Raw genomic sequence first — 25769 nt, forward strand, 5'->3', positions numbered from 1 at the left:
TTCATTTTATGTTCCTAAACCACGAACTAATCTTGTTCTCATTGTTCAATCTATTCCAAAACCACATCAATGTTCTAGATACATTCTAATATTTGCAAAAGAACATACTCAAAATAATATCCTTGATCAAAATGTGTTGCAAAGCTTCATTATTATGTAGTTTCTCACACATACAACACTTGAAATAACAAACGACCTAAATAAACACCAATTTTCCCACTTCTCTTCCACTTTCTCAACCTTCTATTCTTCCACCACCTCATCTTTCTCAACATGTTAGCAGATATAATGATCTTGTCAAGAAAATTCGTGCTACTCCAACTATGATCTCACTATGAGAATCAATGCAAACTTCACCAGCATACCATGGGATTTTCTAGGAGGCCTTACAAAAGATAGTTGTCACACTTCATGTTAGAGAGAATGATGTAGAAATATTGATAGATTGTATGCATGTGATAAACTTAAACATTGTCTTTCCATAACATATGTTACCTTTTCATAATATTCAACAACAACATGATCCTCTCATAATTTTGAACATCATTAATCAAAATGGAATAAAGCATACTCTAATCAATAATGGATTAGAGGGCCTTAATGTTTGTAGCATAAATTTTTTATGAAAAATCAAAGTAGATACATCTCACATTAAACATGGTATTCTATCTATTCATGACTTTGATCATGTGGGTAGACAATAGTTAGGTAAATGGGTAGACAATAGTTAGATAAAATCACACTACCAGTTGAGGTAGGACCTATGAATTTACCTACACTTATACATGTAAAGCTCAATGCTCTTTCATACAATATTTTTCTAGGTAGACTATAGATTCATGCTTATGGGTAGTCTTGTTTACTCTTCACTATATGATGAAGTTTGTCTATAATAACAAGCTCTATATAGTTGAGGCTAATCAAATTCGAGAAGTTTCTTTTAAGAAGAAGCTAGATATCAACCCTCTATTTCTAAATTTATTAGCACTTTGATTTTGTCTTCAACAAAAGGTTGATTCACTACTTCCTATTAACAACAACATTGGTGATCAAGATTGTAGATCATCTACAAATATGCTCTTTGTGATGATTGGGGTTTGTTAAATTTCACACCTTCCTTGATCAAAGAGTATAATATCTCACAATCGAAGTTTGAGACTTGAAAATTTTTATTATTGCACATGTACACAATCTTCTTCTTCTAAAATGCCTAAGCTCGATGTTCCAACATCTTCCACTTCAATCATTTTTGTTGATCATACTTATGTTGGCAATTGACACTCATTGGATTCATATGTCATCATTGATGACAACATGGTAATTTGGCAACAAGATTCATAAGGAAGCATACACCGGCATTAGAAGGCATTCACTAACAATCACCGACATTGGAGTATCCAGGGTTACACTGGCACCGACATCCAGCACTTCAGTAAAGACCCGAAGGAAGTTTTATTTGTAAAATCATTTTGTAATTATTAAGGCCGACATTGTATATCTTTTGTAATGCATTGTAAGCCTACATAAGGCATATTGTTTGTGAAGGGTATATAGGTCAGTTTGTTAAGGTCATTATAGAGATAGATAAAAAAAGATTGTAATAAGGATATAGGAGACTGTGAAATGCGAAGTATATGTATGTATATCATTTGTATGTGGATGTCATATCATGCAATGATCTGTAGATAGTTTGGAAGCTATTCTTGGAGGAGAGGAGATATCAATAGAAGTGTTTAGGGTTTATGAACCGATACAGAGCAGAACTATAACCGGAACTCTTTTTGGCATAGCAGATGCATTTTGTGAGTTCATTATTACTGTTTTATTTCAGAAGAAGCTTGTAGTCAGTGAGAATCTTTTTGTGATGAGTAGTGTTCTCTAGGAAATGTTCCTTCCTGCATGTGCAAGCCCCCATTCTATGTAATATCCTTTCATCTGGCCAGTGAACTGATATTGTGGGTCACAAATCCCACCATGGTTTTTCCTCTTTGAGATTTTCCACGTATAAATTATTTGTGTTATTGTGTTCATTTATGTGGATGGTTTATTTTCTTTTAGTTATATGTTTCTTCATTTACCCGTTTATATGTGTATGTTATAAAAAGGTAAAAGCATATCTTACCAGCAAAACATTGATTCACATCCCCCCCTCTCAGTGTTCTTGGATCCCAACAATTGGTATCAGAGCCTAGTTTCTCGAAAGAAGTTTAACAGCTTGAGGAAGATCCTGAAATCGGAATCATTGAACATGGCTATGGAGAAGCAACTTGAGATGAATCTTGAGGATTATGATGCTGAAAGAATGAAGAATTTAAAATTGCAAGATGAATTAAATTTTGCTAATGAATTAATTCTTGTCTTGCAAGAAAGGTTATCATCATCTCAAGCCAATAGAAAGGAACTTTTGCAAAACCAAGATGATGAAGAGAAAAATGCACTTAAGGAACAATGTCAGAAACTAAGTCAAGCAAACATACTCATGAAGAATGAAATGAAAGACCTGACTATGAGGTTATCAAAAGATATTGAGGATAGAAAGAAGAAGGAAGAAAATGTTGTTATATCTCTGAAGAACAAATTTGATGAATGTGGCAGATTGACTCATGAGAATAATCTATTGAGAACTAATTTGGTACACTCCTAGAATAATGAACAAGAACTTGAAAGACAAATAACTACTCTGAGAGATTATCTGACTATTGCAAGTGAGTATAAAGAAAAAATCAGGATTAGTGTTGCATAGTTGGATGACTTATTGAAAAGACAAAGGCAGAATGATGATTCTAGAGGACTTGGATTTGAACAAGGTGAAAGCTTAGATACTGCAAACGAAGATCAGACAACTGATATGCAGAAATCATCAGACCAGAGGAAACCAATAAGGCAATCTAATGCTTATAAATTCAATGGTAGATGCTTTGTTTGTAATAAATTTGGGCATATGGCTAAACAATGTAGAAATAGAGAAAATCAAAACTACAATTATGTTTCCAGTCAATGCACAAATTGCAAGAAATATGGTCATAAATCAGAAGATTGCAGAATGAATGTCAAATGTCATGTATGTGGAAAGTTTGGTCATTTGGCTAATCAATATAGGTCAATGAATGACACTAGACATGTTAAAGCAATTCAAAATAACAATGTTACATGTTATGCATGCAACAAAATAGGTCATATTGCTAAGTATTGCAAAAGCAAGACTCAACTGGTTAGCAATGATAAAGAAAATTAGAAAGGAAAGAAGAAGGTAGATGAAATACAACAATATCACACTAAGATATGGGTTAGAAAGTCTAAAGAACCAAGTGGAGATGGATCTACACTAGTAAGTCCACCGGTAGAACAGAGCATTCCTGCACCGGTAGGAAATTCCACTAGTAACTGAGGCATACACCTTAGGGGTTGGCAAATCTATTGCGAATATTGCATATTCTCCGGAGGATATCTAAAAGAGATCTGGAGAGTTGTCTTAATCATTGATGAAGGTTTACCCGACATAAGACTATGAAACCCGCATCCGGTAGGGTACATCGCAAAGCATTTATGACAGTGGAGTATTAGGGTTTACACGCTGATAAAAAGGGGAAAGTGAATTCATTTTAACTCACCCAGCATTCAAGCAATCCAAAGCAAAGAAAAGGTGAATTTCAAGCAATTAAGAGCAAGCAAAGGCATTCTGAGAGGATTTCCAGCAATCATCTAAGAAATAATCAAATCTTAACACCGGCAATCATTTTCAGGTATTTCTTTGAAATGGCATCTAGATCATCTACTCCTACTTTCATTGCAAATCCCACCATTGTAGAAGTTAAGGATAGGATGAGACCCATTTTCAAGGAAGTTCCCCAGATAACTAAGAAAGAAGACTATGTGGGCGCATTCTCTAGGGTTCCTGACGATGTGATGTATGTTGAAGATGTAAGGGCATATATTCACTGCACCTTGGAGGATCTAGGTACAGAAGAGATAAAGGGCATGTATCAATCTGTGATACTGGGAATCTTTGGAATAATCAAGCCAGAATATAAGATCATCGAGGATGTAGGGTTAACTGGTATCCTATACATATCAAAATTCAAAGATGAGGTGATCAGATATGTTCTGAGCAAGGTTCACAATGAGTTCATCTGGCTAGATTAGCCCTACATGATCACAAATGAAGCAATTCAAGCAGTCACTGACTTACCCAAAGTTGGACAAGAACCTGGCAAGAAAATTTCCACCACTACAATTGAGAAGCTCACTGGTGCAACCCATGATGGAAGATCTATGAGGGTCAGCACAATCAAGGACATAGATGTGAAATTTGTCAGCGTGATAATTGGTTATAAGGTAACTCAATCTAGTCGACTGAACTCTGTTGCTAGTTCTTGCATCCATGTTGCTTATCAAATGTTAAATAATAATGAGAAGTATGATTTATGTGAATGGCTGAGAAGTGAACTAATGCTGAATCTTGGAAAGATTAAGAGTGTTAAAAAAGGAACTTTTACGTTCGGAAATATCATTATTTGTTTAATGCTTTACTTCATGAATGAGCTACCCAGTCTAGGAAAGAAACGTTAGGCACATGACATACCAGTAGGTATGAAAATCAAGGAATAAATCACTGGTCTTAGTACCGGCAGGGATGAAAAGCTTTGGGGCTATTTCAAAACATTTCAAGAAAATATGAGACAAAGGGAAAGAATATCAAAGCACATTGTGGAGAAGTACTCCACTGATATCTGTTTTATGGTGAAGACTGATGAAACTCTTATGGAGACAGTAGAACCTAGGACCATACGGGTCACTGAGCTTGGATATAAAGTGGATGATAGCATTTTTGAACTTTATGCAAAAATGTTGCTTGAAGCTCCATTGGATGATAAGGCAGAACACTTTGGTACTGCTAAGGAAAAGGCTCTTGAAGTCAAGATTAGCTTCGACAAGAAAAGAAGAGAGAAGAAAATAGATAAGATGTCTGCATATATACAAAATGTAATCCATAAGATAGACACTCAAATAGGTTCTGGATTCAAACTGACAAAGGAACTAACAATGCTTAGTGCTCCTGAGGCAAAGAGGCCTGAAAATTTCATTTCTTCTGTCACTTCTGACTCTAATCCAGAGGATAATGAACCTCTAGCATTCAAAAGGGTACAAAGAAAGAAAGTTGACCAGCCTCCGGTAGAGGAAAAGAAGGTGGATCCAAGGAGGAAGCTTGTGAGAAAAGTGATAAAACCTACTGCACCCCCACCTCCAGCAAGAAAACCTATTCAGAAGATGAAACTAGTCACATCCACTCTGGCAACCCATGATAAGAAGAAGAAGAAGAAGAGTGATGATGCTACTGAATCTGGTAAGGCTACAATGACCTGTGCTGAATTGATTGATGAAATAACCAAGGATGGAATGTTGAAGAATGTTTCCACTTATTATGAAGATTTAGAGGATAATGAGCAGAATGAGATCGAAGAGGCAATTTTGTTACACACACACACACACACACACACACACACACACACACACACACACACACACACACACACACACACACACACACACACATATATATAAGAAAGCCTTAGTAGAAATTTTGAAGGAAATTCCTCTATCACTGTACAATAAATTAGATGCTAGAAGACTTGATGCAGTCAAGAGGGATCGAGAAACTAAGGAAGTAGAACTTTTGGGTATGTGTGGTTCAATAAACAATGAGGAAATGAAGTGATGCATTGATGTTGCAAACATACCAATTTTTAGTAGTAAATCTTGGCAAATAAGCCTACTGATGGGTAGGGTAAATCAAGTAGTAAATGAGACCAAAGATGGTTGGACCAAATTATTCCAAAAGAATCCTAATTTTCTCACCTTCCAAGAAGAATTTGTAAAAGCAACAACTTCCACCATCCTGGACAGATCTAAAGGGAAAGGTATTTTGGATAGTTCGGCTCTAATTTTGAATAAACTGGCAGAAACTATAAGTATACAGACACCACTGACAAGAAAGGAGAGTGTACAGTCAATACCGATAGAGATAACTTTTGAACAAGGCAATGTACAGGGTACTGACAATATTGTAGATAATACTCCACTGATAGTAATTAACACTGCACCAAGTGGTGAAGCCACCGATGCTAAGGAGGATAAGGCAAAGGGAATTGAAACTATACCAACAATTAATATTGATTCCCTGGTAAAAGTTTTGGTAATTGACACTTCTCAAGTTGAGAATAAATCAATCACCGAGATGAGTCCCACTGAGTTAATGATGATGGCTACTCAGAAACTAATAAAGGAGGGATTGATAGATAAAGGAATAATAGATCACTCAATCACGGGTTTGCACAGACTTATTCTTGATTGTAAGATTGAAAATGAAGCAAGCCCTTATGGCAAGCTTAAGGCATTAACTGAGCATATATCTAACAATTTTCAATCTTTGCAACAAATTTTAGACCGATAGGCACTTGAGAGATTTACTGTGGCTAAGAGAACCTCTTTTGATCAGATTATTGAAATAAAGAAGAAGTCAAAGAGAAGGAAAAATTTGCACACTTACGAAGTGGACTTGTATCCATATTTGATACCTTTAGAACTGACTGGGATACATATGTACAGTTTCTAGACAAGGCTTGCCCCAAAATTTTAAAATTGGTCAAGCTCCAGTAAAGTAATCTGTATTTATTCATTCTTTCAATTCTTTCACTAGTCTTTGGCATTGATGCCAAAGGGGGAGTGTATATAATGTGAAAAATATCAGACAAAAAAATATGGGAAGGATATCAGAAAGGAGTGTATTTCTCAGGGGGAGCATACTTCAAGTTGAACCGACAGGGAATCCATTTTTCACATGAGTGCTGCCATCAATGCCAAAGGGGGAGTTGTTGGCAATTGACACTCATTGGATATATTTTTTTGTCATTGATGGCAACATGGAAACATGGTAACTTAGCAACAAGATTAATAAGAAATCACACGCTGACATTCATCGGTAGTCACTGGCATTGGAGTATCCAAGGTTACACCGACACCAACACTGACACTGATACAGGCATTGACAGCGGCATCCAACACTTTAGTAAAGCCGACGACATCTGTCTTGGACTCGAAGGAAGTTTTATTTGTAAAAATCATTTTGTAATTATTAAGGCCAACATTATATATCTTTTGTAATGCATTGTAAGCCGACAGAAGGCATATTGTTTGTGAAGGGTATATAGGTCAGTTTGTTAAGGTCATTATAGAGATAGATTAAAAAAAAAGATTGTAATAAGGATATAGGAGACTATGAAATGCGAAGTATATGTATGTAGATCATTTGTATGTGAATGCCATATCATGCAATGATCTGTAGATAGTTTGGAAAGCATTCTTGGATGAGAGGAGATATTGGTAGAAGTGTTTAGGGTTTATGAACCGGTACAAAGGAGAATTATAATCGGAACTCTTTTTGGCATAGCAGATGCATTTTGTGAGTTCATTATTATTGTTTTATTTCAGCAGAAGCTTGTAGTCAGTGAGACTCTTTTTGTGATGAGCAGTGTGCCTTCCCACATGTGTAGGTCCCCATTTTATGTAATATCCTTTCATATAGCCAATGAATTGATATTGTGGGTCAAAAATCCCACCGTGGTTTTTCCTCTTTGAGGTTTTCCATGTATAAATTATATGTGTTATGGTGTTCATTTATGTGGATAGTTTATTTGCTTCAAGTTTTATGTTTCTTCATTTACCGTTTTATATGTGTATGTTATAAAAAGGTAAAATCATATCTTATTGGCAGAACACTGATTCACACCCCCCCTCTCAACGTTCTTGGATCCCAACAACATACTATCAATTATGCCACTAATGGTGATTTGCCATCTCCAATAGAGATTTCATTCCATCATGGTCATGGTTTTGAAATCATATCTTAGTTTGAGAGTAGTAGTAATAGTTGGGGTTTATATATGCATGGTATCAAGGTTCCCATAGAACCTAAGCCACATTGTTCTTCGATTGGTCTTGGTTGCTACCACTTGAAGCTCTCCAAAGCTTCTTGTTGATCCTACCTCAATGTAAATGTGATATCCACAATTCAAAATTATTCTCCATCATCAATTGATCTAATCTACCAAAAAATAACAGAGATAAGTTCTACTTCTTGAGCATACCTCCTTTCAACATTTTCCCAACAAATGAGTCTTTGGCTAAACTCCTAGGAATCTATGAGCACTTTCCCTAATATCATCATGATTGTGGATTCTCTTATTGCCTAAAATTTGAGGCATACTTTGGGAAGGATTATTGGCTATCGAATGATGACTTGGTTTATGAAAAGACACCTCAAGAATTCTCTCATTTTCTTGATGTCCCAAACTATAGTACTCTTCTTGTTGGAGATATTGTTGAGGTCTTGATGGACCCGATTAACTCTAAGAAGGTTATCCCAATTGAATAGTGCTTAGACTTTGATGAAAAATGTGAACATTATTATCTTTTATGCTAATTCTCTAATCTCTTCACATAAATTCATATTCCAATATGTCTGACCTATCGATCCATAGGTTGTGACACAGAATCTCATGTTTCATCTTGATGCTAAACTTGTAAGTTACAAGATTTAAAAAAAATGAATCTTAGGGTGGCACTGCTAGTTAAGGTCAAGATTGAGAAGCTTCCACAATATATCTTTATGTGCCCTATTGACTATTCCTCTTGGATATCAAATATTATTGTTGTTGTTAAACTCGACAATTGTATTTGGATGTGTAATAATTTTGAGATCTCAATAAATCTTCTTTAGATGAATTTCCTATTCATAACATTGACATGATTGTTGATTCCACTATTGGCCATGTCTTAAAAACTCTCCTTTATAGATGGCTTCTCTAGATATAATCAAATTATTATTAATCTATCAAGATCATTATATAATAACTTTTATTACACGTTGGTGAACATTTTGTTGGATGGTCATGCCATTTGGACTAAAGAATACTAGTGCAACATACCAACATTCTTTAACCCTCATATTTAATGACTTCTGCACAACATTTTAGAGGACTGTGTTAATAACATTCTAGCCAAGTCCATCTTGCATCAAGATCACATCAAAATCCTTCTTCAAATATTTGAACATGTTTGCAAATACAACATGTTCTTGAATCCTTGTAAATGTATCTTTCTATTGATAGCGACAAGATATTGGGATTCATTCTTTTGAATCATGGTATTGAGGTGGAAACAAAGAAAATTAATGCTATAATCAACATGCCACCTCTGAAAAACATTTCTCAACTTCAAATTTACACGCAAATATTAAGGCTACTCACTAGTTTGTCTTGCAACTAGCAGATCAAACTCTCCCTTTCACTCAACTTCTTAAGAAAGATTCTCATTTCAATTGAAATGTGGATAGTCAAAAGGATTTTGATGATCTAAAACTATATTTTGCTAATCCCCCTATCTTACAAGAAGTTGTGTTTGGGAATCCTTCTATAATGCTCTTGTAGTGCTATTGGCACACCATGATGATGAAGGTAAAGGGCGTGATGTATAGTATATCAGTTGCACTTTTCTTGATTATGAGGTTTTATATTATGCAATTGAAAAAAAATCTCTTACTCTTTTAATTGCAACACATAAATTGAGACATTATCTTTGTAATGCTAAAATGCATGTGCATGTAAAATTTGATCCATTACAACATCGTTTTTCTAAAACTGATCTTTCATGATGTCTTGATAAATAGAAAATATTGTTCATGTTATTTGATCTTAAATTTGACTCCCAAGACAAAAAAGATCGAGAAGGGTCCTCTACAATAGAAACTATAATACTTTGAAATACTGTGCTCATTACTTTTAAATTGTTCGTTTCATCTACAATAATTGTCATCCATTCTTATGTTGACTTTTGATCTTAGAAATAGCACTTGGTTTCTATAATAATACTTTATTTAATATAATTTTTTTTGGGACTATATTTGGCTTTTAAGATAGTGTGCAATACGCTGCAATGATAATGATGATGTTAAGTTTTCCTCCATTGTGTGTTGTTCACGCTACAGGTTTTTTCCTAACATGTCCCTCTCGGCAGACTGCAAGTTTTTTCAACACTCTTCTAACGAATCCAACTAACCCTAGCAGAATTTTAGACAAATCGAATGCCGTTTTTTCAAAATATATGTGCGAAATTTTCAATGGTCATGTACCTTCTCATGCCATTTCAATTTTCTTGCGTGATTCAGAAAGACTTGTCAGTTCACGAACTTGGAATATTATCATCTGTATTTAAATTCATTGAATTTTTTCAGAAATCCACACTGCAAGAATTTGTTTGAATTCGTTGATTTATGTTTCAAATGTGTAAACATATTCATTTATAGACATTAAGTTTCTACAGTCTATAGTTGGTATGGTGTATTTGAGTTTCTAGATTAGACTGTGTGTCTCTTTTCCTCATCAACGTTTCAAAACATATTCTACAATTCATAATCAGGATAGTTAGATTTGACTGTGCGTGTCTTTTTCTCATCAACGTTTCGAATCATACTCTATGATACATCATTGGGATAGACTGTGTGTGTCTTTTTCTCATCAATGTTTCAAATCATACTCTATGATTCATTATCGGGATCATAGAGTATGATTTGAAACATTGATGAGAAAACTAGTATGATTCGAAACGTTGATGAGAAAACTATCCCGATGATGAATCATAGAGTATGATTCGAAACGTTGATGAGAAAAAGACACACACAGTCTAATTCAGAAGCTCAAATAGACCATAACAATATATCTGTTGTGAGTAAGCATAGACTATCGTACTAGGGAGATGGGAGGAAGACCAATTTATTGAGAAACCCCTCGAGGTGATTACTCTTCAAATGGAAGATTGAGACCACTACACCATTTTAAGGGTGTAGGCTACAAACAACGCCAACACTTTTCGGTTAGATTTCTTAACTTTGTCTAACAACTACCAAAAAGATTCCTACCCATAGGAAGAGAGTCTAAACCCTCCATTAAGAATGAGATGGTCAAAAGTGACTTTAACTATGTGATTGTCTCTAGGGATAAGAGGGCTATTGGTGAAGTTCTTTGATTTTTACCATTGGGTGGAAATTTGACCATAGTACACAATACACTCCCTCAATAATTGATGAGGTCCTACAAGTGCTAGAAGTGCTAGAATTCTAATGTCGCTTTTTCTCCTTGCATCTAGATCTAAAAATGGCTAAAGTACATAAACTTTATCATTTAGGGAAAAACAACAATCTATATCTTCTACAATAAACTACCATGATTTCTAGCCTTCTAAGGTTGAAACAAAATAAAAGCTTTGAAGAAATTATAAATTAACTAGGCTACAAGAAATTTATTAGAATTTTACCAATATTTGTATACTAGTAACTAAGACAACGAGAGGAGAGAGGAAAATAATTTAAGTGTACGTCAGGAGAAGATGGAAGTTTTGATTTCTAATGAAGAAGGTGATAGAACAACTAATGCTAACATTAAAAAAATATAACAAAGTATTTTAGGTGGATTGTGACACAAGTGGAAGCGCAAGGTGTAGTGTTGAGTCAAGAAGGAAAATTAGTAGCATACTTCATTTAGAAGTTGAATGATGTAAGGAAGAGGTATTCACTCTATGATCAAGAATTTTGTGCCATATTCAAGCATTAAATAAGTAGAGACATTAATTATTACAAAAATATTTTTATTGTTTACGCCGATCATCGAGCTGTTGGAATCAAGGAACACTGCGGGGGGGGTGAATCAGTGTTCTACTGGTTATCAGATTTTCTAATTTAACTTTAAACCACCGGAAGCATAAGCATGAAACTGAAATGCAAAAACTCAAAACAACCAACCACAAAATCATAACACCAAGATTTTTACATGGAAACCCAAATTGGAAAAACCACGGTGAGATTTGAACCCACAATATTATTCCACTATGGCCAATAGCAAAACAATGTTACATGAGGGGAATCCACAGGCATTCAAGCACACTTCCTAGAGCTCAGTGCTTAATTATGATAAGGGCTACAACCCTGGAAGGCTCACTGGCTTACTGATCAATTACAGTGATGAAATACAATGAAAGAACTCCAAAATAGCATCTAACAATGCTTGGATGAGTTCCGGTTAAGTGCCAAATCTCTGACTATATCTGTTCTGCAACTCTGCTTTGTTTCCTGTCTCAGTCAGCTACTGAATCAAGAATGCGCACGTGAAACTACACTACAAAGGATTCTCGAGCACCACTCGCTCGCATATCAATCATACCACTCACCAAAAAGATCTATTGCACCAGTCTTATATATCCACAATCACAAAACAATCATTTATCAAGTCGGCCTGATGATGTAATGTGTAATCATGAGTTAGCTTGACTGAATCACCAAAAACAAATGCAAATTACCAAATCGATGGAAAAATGATGTCTCTATGTCGACCCCATCATCTCATGCATGATTCATAACACCACAATCACTGGGAAGCTTCTGAACCAAAACTGCTCTTCTCAACTTGAAATACCGGTTAACTGGCTACATGTTGACGTCCGCTTCCGGATATCAAGATTCGTGATTATCGGATAAGAATCTCAAGAAGAGTTGCCATCAATGACAACCCTAAACCATTAATCAAGCATCCATAACCACCGGATGAGTGTCAATTGCCAACACAAGCATTGTAATATTTGAGTAGCCAAGATAAGTTGAACTAAAGACACACTTGAGATGGGTCGATTTATACAAAGCTATACTTTTGTGTTGAATCATACGAGTGGTAAATAAAGCAAGGTTACAAATGCATTGAGCAGGAGATAAAATCTGTTAATTGAAATGAAAGTAGAGGTAGCTGGGTGTGAAGAGTCAAAACATTTGTATGAAGATGATCTTGATTTTGCAAAAGCATGGAAAGGGATTTAATGGAACAATATGTATGGGAGTAAGTAGCTTGTTTACTTAATTTAAGATAAAAAAAATTTAGATTATATAAGAGGTCTCCTAGGGTGCTAAACCCTTTAGAACAAAAGACCACTTAGGAAGAACAAAATAGGCTACTAACATGCCTTTAACAATGCATTAGTAGCAAATGAAATTCACTTTTTAACAAGAACATAAACAATGCAGAGAAATAAACACAAAACCAAGAAAAAAGTTGTCCCCAATCTTCAGTAAGAAATTCATACAGTTCCCCATGGTTGAAACTAGTATTGGAGCCTATTTTTTTTCCATGACATTTGAGCTTCATATCCTGCAACCAACCTATGCATAACTTGCAATATGAACTAAGAAAGGACCTCCAACTTTCCTTCTAGGTCATCCACTTTGGTATCATGGGCATCCAAATCAGCAACAGTTTGTTCACATTTGGTGCAACTTTTTTTGGTAGTGACTATAGTGGGGATAGTGATAAAATCATTTGAGTCTGTAAGGGGAACATTCATCTCCTCAAGTAGACTAGGACCCTTCTATTTTTTTTCATTCTCTATCTCTTATTCCTTATCTTTATCTTCGTTTTCCTTTTCTTCAATTTTTGTAGACTTGTTGGAAGTCTCTTGAATATAAGTTTGAGGGTTGGTTGACTAGCAATTTTGTTCGACCTCCTTATGCTTGGCCTAGACCCATTGCCTCCTCATCCTCCATGCCAATAACAATGGCCATATTTTCTTCCACCTCCTTGTTTTCCAAATTATCCTTAGGGATAAACTCTTCCTCCTCGTTTGAAATATCATCATCCCTAATGAGCTAGACCAAGCATTTTTTGGTCGTCTTGGCTTTGGAATTTTTGAAATTTCTAGGATGGTTATGTTTAACATGTGACTTGTCAGAAACAAGAGTCCTTATAGGGCTATTTTTAAGGTTACAAAGTCCTACAATAACATCCTTCTAATAGGAGGAACTTTGGATCTTTAGAGATTTGGATTCAGATAGTGTAGCATCATAATTTGTGATCCCTAAGGGTGCAAGCATAATTTCATGCTTTGTTTGGCACTTGATTTAGTGTCAAATCCCTTGGTCCATTTTAGGACCATTTATAGCCTTGGACTTACCTCCAACTCAAGAGATATGCTTTGTGTTGCCTTACAACCTTTATCGATGGATGGTCCAAAGCCTAAAATCTATTGAATGCTAGAGTAAAAGTTAAGTCCTAATTCCTAGGACCTTTTAAGAGTTGGCCTTTGCCTTGAGTGATACAACCTCAATATTGACATTTGGCTACAAGGATTCCTATGTATCCAAGTGTGACTTGTCAGCCTACATATAAGTTCACCCTCTTGCTTCTTATTAAACATGCAGTTTTGTCATTGTCAAGTAGAAAGATAATGTGAATTCTATGAAAAAGCCCTATCAGAATGAATCTTTGGCTCTGCAATTTGAAAAAGTTACACTTGAATTATGAAAAAGATCTACTATTATTTATTCTCTTGCTATCTTGGTTGAAGCTTCATGAGAATTGTATAATGGTTAGGATTACTAACTGATGGTCAACTTGTACCTCATTGGGGTCTAGTTTTTGTTGGTTATTACATTCAATCTTTGACCACCTTTCTTCCTTGAGGTGAATTGATTTATAGTTTCCCTAAGCATATAATTTCTCTTAGGTTAGATCTTGCAGTATATTGTTTGAGGCATACAGAAATCCACTCTAACACACTTGAGTAGGGTTTTGATTATTATTATTTTTTCACTACTTGTTGTGCAATCTTAGACACACTTAGGATTCCTCTAGCAAATACTATTGTTTTCTATCAACTTGGCTATGTGTGGAGGTAAGAATACAAAAATAGGGGTTTGACCGAGTCAAACTCCTATATAGCCACAACCATCTTTCCTCCTTTCTGTTTGTGTCTGTTTACATCTAAAACTAGAAATAGAAGAAATTGATTGGAAAGGTTTGCATAGGATCTATTAGACTAGAATAGAATCTTTTTAGTGCAATATAAACTTTAGTGCAGTATGGTGCACTAGCATCCTGGGTAGTGGCATCTAGTTCCTGGTGATGAGTTCCTTTCTACTTTCTCTTTCTAGATCTCTATATTTATTCTCTGCTAATTACGATATCTATACATTCATTCATTCAAATTTAGTTTCATGTTCCTAGATCTATTAAATCAAACTTTTTCTAATCAATCCTCTTCACAACAAAGGAACAAAGCCTAGGAAACTTGGCTCTCCTTTGAGGATGTTAGCCAAGCAAAATTCTTTTTCTAGTTTGTGTTCCAATGTTTAGTGGGGCAAATATTAATCCAAGTTAATTTATTAATTAGTCTAAATATCTTATTCCAGTAAAATATTTTGATGATCCCAAAATAGCTTATATTTGTAAACCTTTTGATTTACTTGTATATTATTTGATTTGATTGGTTTCGTAATTGATTAGATTATCGTATTGAATATATTATTTAGCATTTACAAAAAACATTGTGTGTTTAGTATAGAAAACAAAGTACTTAAATAAATTTTTCTTTTGTTTTATATTATAAAACCAAACTTATTTTATCCCTTAATTACTAATCATTGTCTTGTCATCATTTTTTTTCTATTAATCCTATCTCTCTTCTCTCTAGAAAAAGTAAGATTATTCAATCATGTTGGATCTCTTTTTATAATATTTATATGCATTTGATGAGTCATTTAGTAGTGATGATTTTGATATGTTGGATGCAGCCCTTGATTAATTCATCTAAATGGAATCATCCTTTATGAATCCTAAAACATATCTTTGTCAAAAACTAATCAACATAACTCAAAATGAACCCATGAAACTAAAAATATTTGTACAAATTTGTTGTTATGTTTCTCAACCACAAAATAATCTTGTTCTTACCGTTTGAGGCGTTCCAAACCCACCTCAACCTCCTAGTTACATTCTAAACTCTACAAAAGAAATTACTCAAGATAATAACCTTGACTAAAATCTATTTCAAAAGTTTCATTATTATGTAGTTCCTCACACATAGAACACTCAAAATAACTTGAACAACCTTAAAAAAACACCAACTTTTCTAACTTCTCTTCCACTTTCTCAACCTTATCTTCCTTCAACACCTTGTCTTTCTCAACATGTTGGTAGAGAGTATGATCTTTTAAAGAAGATTTGAGCTACTTCAAATAAGATCTTGCTATGAGAATTGATACAAACTTCAATTGCATACCATGGGATGCTTCGAGAAGCATTATAGAAGATATTTGTCCCAAATTCTATAGACCAAATGATGTAGAAACCTTGATAGATTGTATGCATGCAACAAATTTAGACATTGTCTTCCTACAACATGAGTTACCTTTTCCTAATATTTAATGACAACATGATCCTCTCATAATTTTAAAAATCGTTAATCAAAATGGAATACAACATACTCTAATCAATAATGGATCAAGCTTTAATGTTTGTAGCATAAAATGGTTATGAAAAATCAATGTAGATGTGTCTCGCATTAAACCTGATAATCTATCTATTTATGGATTTGATCATGTGGGTAGACAATCATTAGGTAAAATCACACTACTAGTTGACGTAGGATCTATGAACTTATCTACACTTATACATGTCATGGTTGATGCTCTTCCATAAAATCTTTTGCATGGTAGACTATGGATTCATGCCTTGGGGGTGGCCTCATCTACTCTTCACTATAAGATGAAGTTTGTCTATGATAACAATCTAGATATATAGTTGAGACTAATCAAATTTGGGAATTTTCTTATAAGTGTAAGCTAGATATCAAACCTCTATTTGTAAATCTCTTAGCACTTTGATTCCATATTCAACAAAAGTTGATTCACTAGCAACATTGATGATCAAGATTGTAGATCACCTACAAGTACGCTCTTTGTGATGATTAGAGTTTGTTAAGTTTACACCTTCCTTTATTGGAGAGCATAAGATCTCACAATCAAATTCTAAGACCTTGAATTTTTTTATTGCATCTACACAATATTCTATTTCTTCTAAAACACCTAAGATCACTGTTTCAACATCTTCCACTTCAATATTTTTTGTTGATTATACTTATATTATCAGCTATACCACTAATGGTGATATGTCATCTCCAATGGATATTTCATCCCATCATGTTCATGGTTTTAAAATCCTATCTTGGTTTGGGAATAATAGCAATGGTCGTGGTTTAAGTGATCAAGCTTCTAACTATATGGATCTACATGTTTGTGTGTGGAAGGTTTTTATGCACATCACCTCGGATGGCTGGACACTTCTTCCCAAGGATTCTCTCTCTCAAACATAGCATTAATTGTAGTTTGAAGCAATATAATCAATAAAATTAAACAAATATCAAACATGATATTTACATTCACACATACTCATCGAGTTTAACATGTATTTAAAAGTAATTATTATTGTGGCATACGAAACAAGGCTATAATAGTAGCATAGATGAGAGTTCTTCCATGTATTTTTATTACCACCTTGTCAAAGCTATGTGGAATTTGTCCATGGTTGGGTGTGCCTCATGTGCTAATAAGGAACACATTTCTTAGTTTGATATATCTTGTTTTGTTCTATTAACATGATGTTAAGAAGCTGTACAATTTTTATATGAAAGTGTGGCTCTTTTTTCTCAATTGGCATGTTTTGATTTTTGTGGAAAGCAAGGAATAATGAGTTTTTTTAAGGGACTAAGGAGGTTATTTGCAAAATTCCATCATGATGTGATCTTGTTTATTGTTGCGTTGTAGGTATTTGTGACATTGAAAGTTCCAAAGGAGTTCCTTAAATTATTGCTTAAACCTCCACTACAATTTATAAAGACTACCTAATATGCTCTAAACCCATCACGAAAGATGCTTCTTTAATGGTTCAATATGAAAACATTGTCAAAAACCATTTAAAAATATATATTAAAAAAGAATGTTAATTATGACTTATTCTAGAATAATATCTTATTATTCTTTAATTCTTAATTTAAACAAGCTGACTATTATTATTTTAATATTTTAATTATCGAATTAACAAAATAGATCTTTATCATTACCAAATACAATTATAAAATATCATCTATCAATCTTAATAACTCACCAAACAACTAACCAATAAAACCAGGCCCACATGACAAGAACATAGGTTTTCTCCATGTTCTAAAACCCTAACATGAAAGGGGTAAAATTCATTTGGAAGCTTGTTTGGTCATTTACTAATACACTTCTCCCAATTTAAGACTACCTAAAAACATGAGATAAAGCAAGCTAAAAAATCCACGAGATAAAGCAAGGGAGGACATGTGATCTACGTGATTACGTCATGCAACTCTTAACGGTCAGCAGATTTATCTCACGTTTATTCAGTGATAGGGTCATCAGAATTAACGGGGTGCTGACCATCTAGAATGCCAAGTATGATTCATACTAGCCGTCATACCAGCCTGTCACACACGCTTTCCATACTCATTCCATCTATTTAACACCCATCAAATCTCTTTATACTACAACGTTAACGATTTAGGGAATATACACAGTGAATATATATCTACACGCCAGGAAGTATACACATTGAGTATTGACATATCTGTCATGGCAGCAGTACAGAAGAAGAGGGTAGTTGTTGTGGGAGGCGGAGTAGCAGGTGCCAGTGCTGCTAAGGCCTTGGAAAGCCACGCCGATGTCACTCTTATTGATCCGTATGTAATAAGTCTCCCTTAAATGTGTCTTTTTTAGGTTAATAGCAGAGATGAAAGTAAGGAATTCATATGGATTTATTTTTGCTGTGTGTATGAAACAGGAAAGATTATTTTGAGATCCCATGGGCGAGATTGAGGTGTATGGTGGAACCAAGCTTTGCTCAAAGGTCTCTGTTTCTCCATAAGGAGTATTTGAAGACTGCCAGGCTTATAACATCTACTGTAACAAGTGCGACAGAGGAGGTTGTGACCACTGCCTCAGGGGAACAAGTAGAGTATGATTATCTGGTGCTTGCCACTGGAACTACTTATGATGGTCCTTCTACAAAAGCAGAGAAACTTAAACAATTTGAAGAAGGTATATAGATTATAACATTTGATTAGTCCTGTGCCTGAGTATATAGGAAATTTGATTCATGGGAACAGATCATCAATCTTCAATTTCACCCATCTCAATTTTCAATTTCATTTACAAAAAGTGAGAAATTTATAGATTTGAACTGCTGAACTACCAGGCCTTTCTGCAAAATTTTGAAAATAGAAAGAATCCTTTATTATCAATCTCTTTTTCTCCTTCACCTCTCTTGTTACATCCTGACGAGGATCCAAAATGTTGATTAAAAAAATCTTTCAGAGTTGAATCCAGAAATAACGCTTATGCCAATCTCTTTTCCTATTGTGGAAAAACAGTCAGTAGTTGATCACCCAGCCTGCCTCTTTCTTGTCTTTTCCAGCCTCTTCCTGATATTTTCCCCTGCATGTTTACATAGAATCTCTTTTTTTTTTATGACTCTAAACCCATCTGTCTTGAGCTTGAATGGCTCATTCAAGAGTCATTGATACTGACTGTATCCTTTTGAAAGATTTGAACTTGAATTTTTATAGTAAAAACTATACAATCTTGCTATTTAAACACAATCCCTGTGAACAAATTGGGAGTTCTTATTCATATTGTTTGTCCATACTTCTCACACCATAATACAATACCTGTTTCAAAGAATTTGATCACCCAGCCTGCCTCTTTCTGATCTTTTCTAGCCGCCTCTTGATATTTTTCTCTGCAAGTTTACATAAAATCTCTTTCTTATTTATGATTCAAAACCTATTTCGCTTGGGCTTTGAATGGTTCATTGAGTAGTCATTATATTACATCTTAATTACTCTGTTTTCCTGATAATAGCTGAATGTGATTTAAAAGGTTAATACAAAAATACACACAAATGATTCCCGAATCAAATCTTTAAAATCTTAAATAAGAGATCTTCTCCATATTTCTCCCACCACACTACAATACCTGTTTCAAATAAGTTATATTAGCTAGATTTGCTTTTGTACTCTGACAGATCACATCATGGCCTCTTAAAAATAAAAAGAGATTGTTAATTGATACTTTTACTAAATTTATGTTCTGTACTCGTACCAGATCAAAACATCTCATGGACTAATATGATTTGGATTTATCAGGATTCATAAATTGGGGTTTTGATCCATGAGAATTGTGGGTTTCTATGTGTTTTTTTGCAGACAACAGGAAGATTAAGGATTCAAAAACAGTTCTGATAATTGGAGGAGGGCCCACTGGAGTGGAGTTGGCTGGAGAGATAGCAGTAGATTTTCCAGAGAAAAAAGTGATCCTCATTCATTCTGGTTCCAGGCTTCTCGAGTTTGTGGGGGAAAAGGCTTCCAGAAAGGCTCTGTCCTGGCTTAAGTCTAAGAAAGTAGAAGTGCATTTCAATGAACGCATTGATTTGAAGAGCATTTCTGAGACCACAACAAGCTTTACCACAAACAGTGGGAAGATCATCAATGCAGATTCCCATTTTGTATGCATTGGCAAGAAAGTGGGCACATCTTGGTTTAAGGATTCAGCATTTGCAGGTGCTGTAGATGAACGTGGTTTAGTAAAGGTGGATAGCTCTCTGCGTGTGGAGGGGCAGACTAATGTTTTTGCTGCAGGGGATATCATTAATGTCAAGGTAAGCATAATCTGGTATTCTTTTCCAGAAGAAAAAATTCTGTTTATAAGGTTTTTCTTGCAATCCATTTCCTGGTGAGGGATCATTGAGCATCATCATTGAGTATGATCTAAAACATAATTCTAAATGTAATGTTAGTTCAAATGTTGGATCCCCCTAATCTTAGAGTTATTGTCATTGCAAACTTATTATCTTCTTGGATTAAAAATTATTGATAATTTGAAATGTTGATGCAGGAATTGAAACAAGGATTTTGTGCCCAAAAACATGCACAAGTGATTGCAGAGAACATAAAGAAGCTCTCTAAAAACCCCAAGCAAGCAAAATTGAGCACCTACAAAGCAAGTCCTGCCATGGCCCTTGTGAGCTTGGGAAGAAACGTAGCAGTGGGACAATTTCCATTTGGAGCATTTAGTGGCCGCCTTCCTGGCATGATAAAATCTAAAGACTTGTTTGTTGGTCCTACACGCAAAGGCCTTGGCCTTAAAGCTTAGTTATTCTTAATGTCTTCTTGTATTATTAAGTAATTGTTGTACTAGTATTTGTAAGCAGGAAGAAAGTAGTCTTAATCTGTCTACTTGTATTGTTGAGTAGTTATTGTACTACTATGTCTGAGTAAGAACATAGAGACATAGTAGAGCATAGCTTAAAAGAAAAGTTTTCCTGTCAGTGAATCTTCATTGATTTGTTTTGTAGTATGTCCTCCAAAACAAGGTCAGCTATGTGCTAGATTGTACACATTGTTTTCTTCATGAGTTCCCCCAAAATGTTTGCTCTCTTCATTCAATGTTTATGATTGGACAAGCTATATGATATTTCATCATATCTTGTCAAAAATTCAAGTGTAATAAAAAATTTCTTTAATTCTAAGAGAAGTGATGGTTTTCTATTATATTTCCAATATTATTACAAATGTCTATTAACCATTAAAATTTTAAGGAAAGAAGTGGCCTTTAAAGGTGGTCTAAAACATTGTTTATGAATTTAGCAATCATATTGTTTTTGATGGGGTTCTTGAGAAATCAATATAGCTTTTACGTATTTATTTATACATGTTAAGACAAACAATGGAAATTATGGTTAGATCTCACTTTGTTGGTTTAGTTATATCTTTATTGCATCTTATATTAAATTTACTTAGACAATTAAGTAATTAAAATATATTTACTTCAAAGATAGTTGAGTGCATGTGTCATCTCCTTGATTGATGAGAGCGCATGCCACTTATACATCATTCAACTCGTTGACTAATGGTAGTTAGGTGCCACTTCTCCCTCATCAAGTCAAAACTATTGGACACAAGTAGTACATGTAGAGTTGATCCCACTAAGGCTTTTTAAGGCACTTGCCATTTTGGCTCATGGATCAAAAAGTTTTTATATGTATAGTTATTTCCTTCATTTTATTATTCCTTTTAAAATCTAACATGGTATTAGAGTGAGACGTGTTAAGTGGTATTCAATTTTCAGATTGAACAAAATAGGAATTTTTTTCTCCAAGTTTATATTTATGTCAATATGGGTGTTCCAAATTCACCTATTATAGGAAGCCACCAGGAAAGAAATAGATTGTTCCATTTCATTTAGAAGGACCAAATTAGCTAGGATTCACTACAAATTTGTTTATAAAAGACATTGCACAGTCAACTAACAAAAAAATCATTATAGTATTACAATTTGTTTTGCTCTAGTATTAGGAAATTGGAGGCACTTTGGCACAAAAAGGGACCTCATTGTCACACTTGAAAGACATTCAAACCCCTAGAGTCATATAATTTTGTCAAATTTAGAGAGCTTTTGGACAATTTTTTTCATTTGGTCATGACCTTGCACAAGTCTACGACTCTTTGTAATTAAAAATTAGTTTTGGTGCATATGGTATATTAGACTACACAACCAAAGTTTGACCTTGCAATTTACACATCGACTATTAGTAGCTTGTGTAGTTAGTATAGCCATTGATAGGCTTAGTTGTTGCCTAGCATAACTACTTTGTAGTGCCACCTCCATTTAGAGACACTACCCCACTACTAGGTCATTCACTACAACTTCACCTATATTGAATGCAAACCCTATGTTATCCAACCTAAGAACATTGTCAACTACACAACCAAAGTACCGCCAACAACCAACCATGTCTATTTTATTACCATAAAGTGGGATTTTTGTTCCTAGAGCCATAACTTGTGTGTATGATGTTAGTCTTTTATAATCCATTGTCATTGAAAAGTTGATTTTAAGAATGTGCAACTATACACATAATTTTCTAGATTTTATCCCAGGTACCTATAAGTTCAGTTTAAAGTCAACTTTTAGATTTCTCAATTTGTACATAGCTTTTTATCCCAGGTACCTATAATTTTAGTTAAAGTCAAGTTTTAGATTTCTCAGTTTGCACATAACTTTTGTCCATGATATCAAAATTAAGCCAAAAAAGGTTCAAATTGCTTAGAATTCCACAAGGACTCCATAATTATAACTTACTTTCTTCTCTTAGTAAAGCATATTTCCTTAAAAAATATAAAAACTACAATTTTGTGTCTATTTTCTATAAAAATGCCCCAAAATAAAGTACCAAATTACATATTTTGGAGGCTTTATTTTTTAGTGAATAACAAGTGTGCGTGTGTGTGTGTGTGCACGCGCGCAGGTATGTGTGTGTGCACATGCTTGTTTAGTTTTATTTTCTTTTTTTGGGTTCTTTCTTTTGCATGGACTAACATGATCAATTCTACACCAATTCTCATGCCTTTTAATTACTTTGTTTGGAAACATAAAATGCAAATAATCATGCCAAGTAAAATATCTTGGTGAATAATTATTGGTGCAAGAACTAAACCAACTATTGTAACAACTAAAGCTAATTTTTTTTAACAAAATAAATGAAGCATTTGACTCATATTATTTAGAAATCTCACCTAATCTTTTTATTTTGCATTCAATTTCTCACAAAACCAAATGAAATATGAACAAAGATTGAATATTTGTATGGTAAGTCTATTGAAATTCATGGTCATTAATTAAAGTTTGAGTTAATAAGTGCATCTATCCTATTGATTTTGTAAATATTCAATGCTTTGTATCAAATTTAAAATCCCTTTGACTCAAGTCATAACAATGAGAATATTCATTCCTGACTCTATCCTTTCAGTGCATGAGAATATTCATTCTCTTTCTATTAACAAGAAACCTGGTTTTTTACTTAAATTTGATCTTGTGAAAGCATATGACAAGGTTAATTAAGATTTTCTTGTTAAAATTTTGAGATTGAGTAACTTCTCTCAACACCTAAGTTTCATGTGTTAATCAATGACTCTCTGTCTAGTTTTTTCAATAGCTCCAAAGGGATTCAACAAGGAGACCATATTTCTCCTTTCATTTTTTTATTTTATTGCAATTGAAGCCTTGGGGAGAGTTTTGCAGTAAGCTATTGAGAATGGATCTTTGAGAGGGTTTTCTTCATCCTCTTCTAATCAAATGTGCTCTCATCAATAATTTTTTGATGATAATATGTTGATGGGGGAATCTTCTTTGGATGAGGCTATAAATCTCAAATTTATTCTTCTTAATTATGAAGTTGCCTCAGGTTAGAGGATTACGAGGTGTAAGAATTTGCTAATAATAACCAAGATCTAGAGGACAATGAATAACACAACATAAGAGAGACAAAGATAGACAAAGATAGACAAGAACAAATTGTATTCTCATCAAGATGCAAAAAACGATCAACTGGATTAACCATACAATGTACATGAGCCTGCTTATAAAGGCAAGGCCATAGGGAAATGGGAACACACACAATCATGACATGTGGCCAAATGGGATACAAGGGTAGGTAGCAGAAACAATAGAATATTCCACTAAAGGTGGAATGTGACAACATAATATCACCACAAAAGATGGAATTTATCCTACAACCATCTTCCCTAGATGCATACTTCCCTAAGTGTCTCATATGCAAACTAAAATGAATACATTATCCTAAGTCAACTTAAGTAAAGTGTAATTATGAGACATAATTTACACCAATGCCCCCCTTAAGTGCAACTTAGGGGAATGTAGACTCAAGCTAACACTGCAAGATGGGTCCCGACTACGAGGCCATGTTAGGTACCCATGAACAAATGCAATGCAATATCTCACAAACAAAGAAAGGGAGAAAACCCAATGGGAAAAAAACTCCCCCCCAAAAAGAGAGATGAAAAAACAAAATAACTCTCAAAGAAGAAGGACAAAACCTTGAGAGAGGAAAAAGTCCCCCCCCCCATAAGAGATGATTGGTTTGCTGATGGTGAACTAGGTTCTTCGAGATCTGAATGACACTATGATTGTCACAACGAAGGACTATAGTGTTGGCATGTTTGGCATAACTGATGAAGATGAGATGATGGTGGATGACTGTATCGGTAGAGGAAAGATGACATGATCAATTATTTGTGTTGTCATTGATGGCAACCAGGATCAACTGATGTTTAATGATGTTTACAGTTGGTTTTTGGTGATTGACTTATTGGCTAAGTGATTTGGTCTACATGAGTAAGAGTTTGACAGATTTTACCGACAAGACTACGAATTAGGACCTTAATCGGTAAAGCAAATAAGTTTTGATGGAATCGGGTGATTGATGATGTTTGGTGACTTGTGGTTTGATACATAATATTTTATGATGGATTTGAGTATGTAACTGGAACCGCATCCTATGATGGTTATTGGAAGGCATGTTTTGAATTTTTAATGAATTTTTGCCAGGGTTTAAGAAGGGTTTAAGGACCGGTAAAGAATTCTCTTAACCGGTAATGATTTTTGGTTTGGTGGTGATCTATATCAAGTTCACGTGTTGATCATAATGCAGCACAAACCGCGTGATGTGTTTGAAAGATGTTTTGGCGCGTTTGGAGAGAAAATTTCTTGCGAATGTGCAAAGTGCTTAGTGGAATATGCTAAGGGTTTGGCTTTGTACCAGATCGACTTGTTGTGACAATTTATGATCATTCAATGACCAATATTGATTGTAATGATCCATATGATGATCTGTAATGAGTTGTACAGATATGTGATGATCTATGAAGTAAGTCTTAGGTTTTTGATGCCGACCTAGTTGTAAAATTTATTTATGTCTGTAATGTTGATGTTTTGAAGTGTCGGTGATTTTGAGAAGTGTGAG

At 34.5% G+C, this 25769-nt stretch overlaps 1 protein-coding gene across 1 annotated transcript; it reads left to right on the plus strand.

The window, feature by feature from the left end:
* The first annotated feature begins 18430 nt into the window (after positions 1 to 18430).
* On the plus strand, positions 18431 to 21498 carry LOC131032110 (uncharacterized). Its single transcript, XM_057963037.2, has 4 exons — positions 18431 to 18630; positions 18732 to 18988; positions 20155 to 20606; positions 20843 to 21498. The coding sequence occupies exons 1-4, from the start codon at positions 18524 to 18526 to the stop codon at positions 21098 to 21100; spliced, it is 1074 nt and encodes a 357-aa protein (XP_057819020.1). The 5' UTR covers positions 18431 to 18523; the 3' UTR covers positions 21101 to 21498.
* The last annotated feature ends 4271 nt before the right edge of the window (positions 21499 to 25769 follow it).

Source organism: Cryptomeria japonica, chromosome 4 (assembly GCF_030272615.1).
Source record: "Cryptomeria japonica chromosome 4, Sugi_1.0, whole genome shotgun sequence".
Lineage (NCBI taxonomy): Eukaryota > Viridiplantae > Streptophyta > Pinopsida > Cupressales > Cupressaceae > Cryptomeria > Cryptomeria japonica.